This window comes from Chanodichthys erythropterus, chromosome 10 (assembly GCF_024489055.1).
Source record: "Chanodichthys erythropterus isolate Z2021 chromosome 10, ASM2448905v1, whole genome shotgun sequence".
NCBI lineage: Eukaryota > Metazoa > Chordata > Actinopteri > Cypriniformes > Xenocyprididae > Chanodichthys > Chanodichthys erythropterus.
In genome coordinates this window covers 8,167,794-8,177,500 of record NC_090230.1, presented here as the reverse complement: position 1 = coordinate 8,177,500, position 9,707 = coordinate 8,167,794, and the positions used below count along the sequence as shown (strand labels likewise).

Here is a 9,707-nt window from a genome sequence, read left to right as displayed (position 1 = left end):
AAATATTTATGATTCTGAATCTAAAAATACAGAAAAATGCAAATATGCCTGAACTCTGTCATTGATTAGATATATTTAAAATAATGCAGGCCATTTTTTACTGGTAACACAAGATATTTGGCATTATCAGGACCCACAAATATTCCCCATTGCATTATTATACATTATATTCAACATTATATATAGTTCAATGTAGAACTGACACTAAAACTCTGTAAACATGAATTTTTTCACACACAATAATTTTCATTTTGGGTGAATTGTACACAATTGTCACTACCCACGATACACATTGTTGCATTTTTGTATTGCGATATATTGTTACACCCCTATTATTTAATTATCCTTGTGTGGCTCAAAACCTCTATCCACTCTAAAGATCTGAGTAGTTCATATGACCTAAATATTTTCAAACTAGTCTCCCTCCAATGGAAAGTCATTTTAACAAACAATATAATTAAGTGGGTGGCAAAGAGACAGTGTCTTTAAAATGATTTTATTAAAAGCCTCTTTCAAGAAACACACAAAGCAACAACAACAGTATGACATTTAAATGACCTGTACAATTAGGTTTCTCAAATCATGCATCCGTTACATTACAATGTCATAGCAACAAGTTCATTATCATAATCAGCTTCATCAATGGCATTAACCTTACACATTACCAAAGAAATGACTCATATAAATCACACTTAGTTCTGTTTTGTCTTCTATATTCTTTCAAACCCAAACTACACTAGTAAAATTGAACAATGGCTATAAAATAAAGGCAGCACACGTATCATTCACTTCTATGACACAGAATTATTATTATTAATAATAATAATAAAAAATTATTTAAAAAAAACACATCAGACATTGATGTAACCTCCAGTATACCTTCATCCTTGTCTTATTAAACATAATCTCTTGTCTGTGCCATGATGGTCCCTGGTGGCTACATCCTATAAAACACAAGCCCTATTGCATGAAATGTAGGCCACATATTATCATAGTGCTAAGCTACCTCTTTAGGAGAAACCATCTTGCATTGTTTCACACCATATCAACATCTATTTTCTAACATTAAGGATATAAAGGTAAACAAAGACTTGACTGTTTGTATGTGGAACACTTTGTAGGCAAAGGTAACAACATTATGGGGTCGAACAGAGCAGCTAAATGCAACACATGCTTCGATATTAGATATATTTCTGTACAGACGAAGTGAACGTGGCGCCCTCAGTGGGGCAGCACCAGGGATATGTTCACAACATGAATTATTTCAGACCTGGGATAAACGTTTGATGACTTTGATGAACAAAAATTAAACATATGTAGAACTTTGGCAAAGAAAATAAGGGTTTTAAGTAGATAAGTTCACATTAATGTTTGGAAGCCGGTAAACTAAAGCAGTTTAAAGTTATTTTAAAAAGTTCATATATATATATATTTACACATACATTCTAAAAAATAATAAAAATTGTCAATATTTGTAAATAATTATGGGAAAAAATCTTTTTTTTTTTTTTTTAAAAAGCCATATTTTTCTAAGGTTCATTTCTCCCTAAAGGCACAGTGATAGAGTAAAAGTGCTCCATTAGAGGATGGCTATATGACTACAAGTGGAACTTAATTGTGTTCTATAATTAAATCTTATAATGAGGTTTGCCTTTGTCCTCCGGAGGAGTCTGACATTTTATCATCCTTCAGTACAACCAAGTTAGCTGCCATAAACTGTGTTAACCTGTTTCTTTAGGCCTAATGTGGCAAGTTATAATATTGCTTGCTGGACTGCCCAAGAAAAGCCTGTGAATAGCTTCCCACAATTTTTTTAAATAAATTCTAAAATAATAAAGTTACACTATGATGCAACTAAACTATTTAGCTTTCAGTAAAGTTTAAAATATTAAATGAATTTCGCTCAGAAATTGTCATTATGTACTCACTTTCTTGTATTTTCAAACCTTTCTTCAGTGAAACATTCAGTAGAATGTCCAAGCTGCTCTTTAAAAAAATGAAAGTGAATGGAGACCAAGGCTGTCAAGCAAAAGTTTCTAGTACAGATTTAAGGAATTACATTTTAATCCATTCTTCACACAAAGCTATCAGATGCCTTCATATAACTTGGAAAACAGCACACAAGTCATGGTGTTTTACAGCTCTTGTTCCCCATTCAATTTTAAAAGAGCATCAACATTCTGGTATGGGTTTGGAACAACATGATGGTGAGTAAATGATGACAGACTGTTCATTTTTGGATTAACTATTCCTTTAACGATTTTAACTACACTCTACAACCCATGTAAAAGTGAAGTAGATACAAGCGGTGTATCTGCTCATAGATATGTATACGTAGATGCCACAATCAACCACTCCAGACATTCAGTCAGCATGCCCGCCATCTTGGAACAGTCAGCGTGTTGTCACTCACAGTAAGAATCAATGATGCCACAACATTGTGCAGCTTCTGGCTGTAAAACTGCTGAGAGTTAAAATCCCAAAGAAATGGGATAAACTTTCACATGTGAGAATGTGTTAGTTTGTGTTTGTATGGCCTGGTTTCACAGACAGGGCTTAGATTAAGCCAGGATTAGTTCAATTAGGACATTTAAAAGGAACACGCCACTATTTTTGAAAATAGACTAATTTTCCATCTCCCCTAGAGTTAAACAGTTGAGTTTTACTGTTTTCAAATCCATTCAGCTGATCTCCGGGTCTGGGGGTACCACTTTTAGCATAGTTCATTGAATCTGATTAGACCGTTAGCATCTCGCTCAAAAATGACCAAAGAGTTTCGATATTTTTCCTGTTTAAAACTTGACACTTCTGTAGTTACATCATGTACCAAGACTAGCGGAAAATGAGAAGTTACGATTTTCTAGGCCTATATGGCTAGGAACTATACTCTCATTCCGGCGTAATAATCATGGAACTTTGCTGCCATACCATGGGCGCAATGATATTACGCAGCACCTGAAAATAGGCTAACTTCCGTCAACATAACCAATGTGACCACCTGCTTGCACAGGGACCATGCCTTGCAACCATGGATACTTTGGTGCAGATCTTGAACCATATCTATTTGCCATCTGCAACTACACAGACTTGCAGTCATGTCAGTCATGTTGGAGGTTACCTAGCTGGGGACTATTTTCAGGCACTGCGTAATATCATTGCACTGCTGCACCCATGGTACGGCAGCAAAGTTGATGAAGAGAGTATAGTTACTAGCCATATCGGCCTAGAAAATCGCAACTTTTAATTTTCCGTCAGTCTTAGTACATGATGTAACTACAGAAGAGTCAAGTTTTAAATCGGAAAAATATTGAAACTCTTTGGTCATTTTTGAGCGAGATGCTAACAGTCTAATCAGATTCAATGATCTATGCTAAGCTATGCTAAAAGTGCTACCGCCAGACGCGGAGATCGGCTGAATAGATTCGAAAACAGTAAAATTCAACTGTTTAACTCTTCCAACTGGAGTTGGAAAATGAGCCTGTTTTGAAAAATAGTGGTGTGTTCCTTTAAGTAGCTTTTATAAACATGCCTGTATGGTATGTCAGTGCAAGTTGCTTATAGTTTAAACAGCTCAAACATGCATTTTAGTCTGGGACTAGGCTTAAGCCCCATCTGTAAAATGGACCATTATGAATTTACTCTATTACAGGTTTTTACTATGGGTCTTTTTAATGTTTTTACTTTTACTATGGTAACTCTTAAATGTCATATTAGCTGATGACTTTGTCTTGTATCTTGTTAGTGTAGCAAAATCACCTGCTGAAGTCTATTGCAGATATTGATATTTAAACATGCGACTCAAACTATTGTTGCAGACACACAGTCAACTCTCTTTCGAGTTTTCACGGACCAGCTTTGACCATTCCAATATGGCAGACGGCTTACATGTAATGGCCCTTAGAAACATATGCTAATGGGGCATCTATGTATATATATATCTAAGTATGTACTATCAATGCACAGATACCATTTTCGAAACTAGATAGATAGATATCTAGATTTATAACTATATAGATAGATTGATAGATATTATTGGACAACTACCAATCTCGTTACAGACACATCCCAAGCACCTACCAACTAAACAAGCTAGCTTTATCCCAGGTCTGTATTGGCAATTCTAGCACCTGGTCGGACCTGCAGACAAGCTCAAGGGGCCAACGACATGCAGTCACCAGCATAACACTCACAATAATCATGGTCCCAGACTGTCTCGTTTGAAAGTGTGAAAGAGGGTTTCATCAACCAAGGCAATCTGTTATATTTGGTAGGTTTGAGACCCACTTACTCTAAAAGTCTCTAAAATGATATTTGAACTCCTCCATTTAAGTTCTGAGAGAAGTTACCCCTGGTTACCAACCCCAAAAATACAGTAACTATTACATGAAACACAAACTATTGTAGTCAGAAGGCAAATATGAGAAGGTACTTCTCCAATAAGGAAAGTGGGTTGTTGAGTATGTGGAAGGTTTAACGTACAGTACCACACTTTAGATGCAGTCCTTTAGCATTCACACTTGAGTCAGTTTAGAGTCTCGGCAGACATCTGGATCAAAGCGTTCAAGCAGAAGGAAATAACTTAACTGTCCTCAGGATTTCGCAGCTTGGTGCATATAAATAGTGTCACGTCTACGCCCGGGTAATCTAGTGAGCGGCATGATGACTTGGGTTCTTCATGAGCAATGGTTCTTCATTAGCAAAGGAGACAGTTGGCAAGATCAATGCATGGGTTGGATGCCTAAATGGACATATTGCCACAATAAGTGTTATCTAACAAGTGTGTGTGCAGATACACTATCTTCACCCACACCGGTTGAACTTCCAAAGCAGGAGTGAAGCATCTTGTGTGCAACTAAACAATGCACCTCAAAAGATAAAAAATGTCTTGGTCCAATGTCTCGAGTCCAAGAAAGCTGTTAAGATACATTTTCTGGGTGGATTCTGAACTTTAGGTCTGGAGATATGGGAATGGCGGTCTCTACTGGACTGGTGGTGACAAGACAAGGCGCAATTACTGGGCAAAAAGGCTGTGGAAAGACAGGATCACTGGGGAAAAAAAAGAGGGGGAAGAAAGGCATGAAGTACTACAAAACCATCATAACATACTGTTTAAAACGTATAGGTCAATGGAAGCAATCCTGCCTTTAAATATTACTTCAATATATCTTAATTTCACCAAAAATACATTTTAATTTCATTAACGGCAACTATTTTAGGATGCGTTAATATCATTATGGCAAGTTCTCAGGGGGTTAAGTGGGAAGATATTTTGGCTGGGGGCATTTAGGGGGAACTTTCAAGAGGCAGCTGTGGTGGGAGAGGGTGGGTTGTCAGCTTGGCAAGGGGAGGAGGGTTCGGAACCAGCTCCAGAATTGCAGAATTCCTTGATGGTGACTGTGAGAAGGTTTGTGGTGACGTCAGTAACGACTACATTGGCACAGCTGGGTGCCATTTCAGGGTGCCAATTGGGGTCCCCCTCTTTTGGCACCCTATTTTCCTCAAGAAGTGGGGCAGTAGTGCGGTCACTAACCTGGCTGACCGACGCTTGACCCGCCTGGGTTCGATGTCGGAGTTTCCGTTTTCCACCCCGCGAAGTGGCGACATTTGGAGAGCCCTGGTCTTCGTCTTCAAGAGAGGATGATGGGGAGGATGAGTAGGAGGGTGAGGAAGGGAGGAATGGTGCCGAGCTGGACTTTGGGTGAGGTTGGGCGCTATCTCGGGAGCATGATGAGGCTGGGGAGCCCAATTTAGTTGAAGTAGGAGCTTCAGGTTGAGTCGGTTGTTTCTGAGGTGAAGGGGAGCTGCCGTTAGATCCACTGGAGCTGGATGGAGAAGGTGGAGGCTGGTACTGAAACTTCTGCGCATTTGCAGAGGAATGGCTACCACAGAAGCTTCCACCTCTTTGATTGGCTCCAGTGTTGGACCCTTCATTGGCCATGGAGGACAATTGCCCACAGGGGTGAAGCCCGAATGGCTGGCCGTACATTGGGAAACCCAACATCTTCATAGGATGCTGGAATGGCCTATAAGGCATGTCCCCATGCTTCTTCCCAATGATACGATTTCGGGATGGGATTTTCGCCCGCGCAGTGGATGACTGCGGTGACCTTCTACTGGCTACTCCACCATTTTCAGATTTGTCAATGACCTTCAAGTTTAAGATTATGCGTCCCCGCTTAACCTCCCGAGGTTTTACCCTACGGTTGAGAATGCGAACAGTTTCAGAGAATGGAGAGATGGGAGGACGGGATGAATATGTGGATCCTGTGGGGTCAGCCAGAGGGTCAGGTCGTGGCAAAGGTCGTCGAGACATTCTATGACAACGATGGATGTCTTTCTTCAGTTTATGAGCAGCAGCGAGAGAGTGCACTCTGGGGGTTGGAGCGGTGGAGTAGGAAGAGGATGATGAAGGCTGAGGAGCAGCTGAACTTGCAGAAGAGGACGAGGTTGGAGGCTTCGCAGTGGTGCGAGGTGGAGTGCGTCGGGTATTTGAGCTTCGAGGTCTATCACCCGCCTGTGCCCGTGCCTAGACAGGCGGAAAGCAAATGTGACTAAGAGGTACTAAAGTATCAAACAGGAATTTTATTTATAAGTTTTGAAACACTTAAGGCATAAACTTGTATTAAAACACTTCAAAATTTAAAAAAAATATATAGATTTCTAAGAACATTTTAAAAAGACTCAAACCTTTAGTACAAAGTTTTTTGGTTTAGGTCCACGTTTCTTTGGGCCATAAAGTTCCTGCTCACGCTCCCTATGAAATGTGGGAAAGCACCATTTAAGCCAAGGAAAATATGACATCACTTTAGTGTCAAGCCTAAACCATAACAATCAAAATGAAAGCCTTTGGAGCATGCAAATCTTCTTTGTTTAAAAATTCATCATAGAGGCTAGTTTCCAGTCTAATTGGCAGCAAAAAGCTGCAAAAATAAAGCAAGAGTAGAAAAAGAATAAATGTAAACCAAAATCTTTCTCTATAAACTTTATAGAGAATTTAGGTTAAGAGGTAAAGGCAAAGTCTTTAAGTGACACTTACTTTTGCTCAAAGGCTGTGATGAGTCGATCATCTAGGATGTTCTCCTCGGGTTCCCATGTGCTGTGCCTATATTGCAAAACATTTGATTCTTTAAAATGGTAATGGTTACAAGTTTTAAAGGTTCAAGGTTTCCCCATCAAGATTTCATCACACTAGAAGAAACCTACCTGCAAAGCTCCTGTACTGTGAAAAGTTTTAGGCATTTGTGTAAAAATGCTGTTAAGTGAGGATGTTTTCAAAATTAACATCATAAGTAGAATTTATTGACCAATTAACTTTTAATAACTAAATCAAATCAATATTTGGTGTGACCACCCTTTGCTTTTAAAACAGCTGTTGTCCTAGGTACACTTGCACAGGTATCTTTGCAGGTAGGTTTCTTCAGGTGTCTTGGAGACGTTGCCACAGTTCTTCTAGATTTAGTCTGTCACAGTTTTTCTGTTCAAGTAAACACAGACAGACTCGATGATGGTGAGATCAGATCTCCATGTGGAGATGCTCCTTGCGCATACAAAAATCACACTAGATTATTACAATTAATGACAAAAGGAATGTTTGGAAATGTAAATCGATATTTCCTACTGACATACTACAGCAAAACAAGAAATAAATAAACTTAAAACCTTGTGTGTGTGAAAATACTAAAGTGCCTAAGACTTTTGCATAGTACTGTATATATTAGTTTTTTTTTTCTTGTTATAGATCATTTAAATAGTCCTGTGGTGTGATAAATGAATTACAGTTAGTAAGTACATTTTTATATATAGCTCTCAATTTATATAAATCCATAAAAACTACATGCACTAAATCAGAATTAATTCACATGATTTACATTGTTCACAGCTAGAGTTTGGTGTTTGGGTCAATTTGTTGTAGTTTTTACCTTGTTGTAAACTTACCATTTGGATGTAAATGTAATGCTCCTCACATAAATTAGATTGATGACGATCAAGTTTAAATTATTCTCATAACCATTTTATAATTATGCCAGTTATTAAAAGAATTATTCAAAGCAGTAACATACAAATCACTTGTATGTTGTACTCAAAACTGCCCTAAAGTGAAACCAAAAAAAGTTTCCATCCAAACAACAGAAAAGGTTAAAATACAGTTTGCAACCCTGAAACCCATTGCAATAATTATATATTTTACACACTTACTTTAGCGCCCAACCTTTCCATTTAACCAGGTACTCGATTCGACCCTGCAGAGAGAAAGACAGCAGGAAATCCTCTTTATTTAACACTAACTAAAGAATGCATGAACAATGCAGGCTCTATTTCAACCTCATGACCATTTATTTAATTTTTGGGGCTCAGTAAAGTGTTATATATCTAAAATCTAAATATATCATAATACAGCACAACCCACAATTTAAACTATGTTGCATGACACCGTGCAATACTTAAACTCCTGCATTGTTGGGATCTTTGAATCTTGGGTCAGCCAGCATGCATTGATTTTGTCATGGACTTATGCCAGACACTTTGTCCCTTTTTAGCCTCCTCCTGCTGCTCTTTTAGCGGGCTGTTGTCAGTTCTAAACACAGCACAACCTTTTTTTTACAACATAAACTCAAGTTGCAAATCCAAATGTCCCACATTTGACTTGTTTTTTTCTAATCTGACACTGCAAATAAATACAGTGAGTCGCTAAATAGGGAAACTGCAAGTAGGCCTCCCCCTCTTGTCATTGCAGGCGCCTTTAAGCTCCGCATCGCGAGACAAACGAAAGACGACCCTCTCTGTGTACTTTACGTCGTAAAAAACACCCCCAGCCCCCCTAAACCTCATTATTTCTTACTTACTTTCCTAACGCGGCTTTTCAGGATGGATTCCGCGGCGAAAACCCGGTCTTCTGTCGCCGACAGCTCCATCTTTTCGGTGCGCGCGCTCCAGACGGCTCTGTCTCGCGGCTCTACACTTTACAAATCTGTGACAGCAACAAACCCCCGCGCTGTCACGTGATCCGGGTCAACTAGCCCGGGTAGTCCTGGAAACGGCGCGAGAGGTAATTAAATATTAGAACATTTCCCAATAAATTATAACTCACAACTTTTAAAGATGTAAATCACATTCGTTGGTTCTATATCACAATAAAAAGTTGAATTATTAAAGTCACCATAAAATAAAAAAATGGACAATTCTTGTTTTTTTAAGAAATATTGCAGTATTTATGATAAATAATTTATCTGTGTACACCATTATTTTTTTTATATAAAAAATAGTGTGCCCACAAAAACCTTTAATCAAAACATCTTCCCCTCCCACTTTCACCCACATATCTTTTCTTCTCTGATGAAATGTTCACTTGCACGAGGGCAGGACAACCTGTCACTCACATGAGATCACCACAACTATCCAATCAATTCATGATGGACAAAATCAAGTCCCGCTGTAATTTTTTTTTATTCGAAGAAAATAGTGGAGCAATATCAGAAAGGAGTTTCTCAGAGAAAAATTGCAAAGAGTTTGAAGTTATCGTCATCTACAGTGCATAATATCATCCAAAGATTCAGAGAATCTGGAAAAATCTCTGTGCGTAAGGGTCAAGGCTGGAAAACCATACTGGATCCCTGTGATCTTCAGGCACTGCATCACATACAGGAATGCTACTGTAATGGAAATCCCAACATGGGCTCAGGAATACTTCCAGAAAACATTGTCAGTGA

General features: G+C 38.6%; 1 protein-coding gene across 2 annotated transcripts; it reads right to left on the bottom strand.

Moving 5' to 3' along the window:
• Nucleotides 1-3,377: 3,377 nt before the first annotated feature.
• Nucleotides 3,378-8,951, bottom strand: cbx6a (chromobox homolog 6a). Of its 2 annotated transcripts, XM_067398553.1 has the most exons (6): nt 8,844-8,951; nt 8,197-8,240; nt 7,037-7,102; nt 6,688-6,754; nt 5,531-6,526; nt 3,378-5,046 (listed from the first exon to the last, which is right to left on the bottom strand). In XM_067398553.1, the coding sequence occupies exons 1-6, from the start codon at nt 8,910-8,912 to the stop codon at nt 5,044-5,046; spliced, it is 1,245 nt and encodes a 414-aa protein (XP_067254654.1). In that variant the 5' UTR covers nt 8,913-8,951; the 3' UTR covers nt 3,378-5,043. The 2 variants fall into 2 exon arrangements, with proteins under 2 accessions (XP_067254654.1, XP_067254653.1); XM_067398552.1 differs by having other exon boundaries at nt 3,378-6,526.
• Between the last annotated feature and the right edge of the window lie 756 nt (nt 8,952-9,707).

Bases quoted from the DNA above. Each gene is read 5' to 3' on its own strand.
- cbx6a (XM_067398552.1), bottom strand. From the start codon at position 8,912: ATGGAGCTGTCGGCGACAGAAGACCGGGTTTTCGCCGCGGAATCCATC. The intron at 8,241-8,843 runs GTAAGTAAGAAA...TTCTCTCTGCAG, and splicing joins TGAAAAGCCGCGTTAGGAAA to GGTCGAATCGAGTACCTGGT. The intron at 6,527-6,687 runs GTTTGAGTCTTT...CCGCCTGTCTAG, and splicing joins CAAAAAACTTTGTACTAAAG to GCACGGGCACAGGCGGGTGA.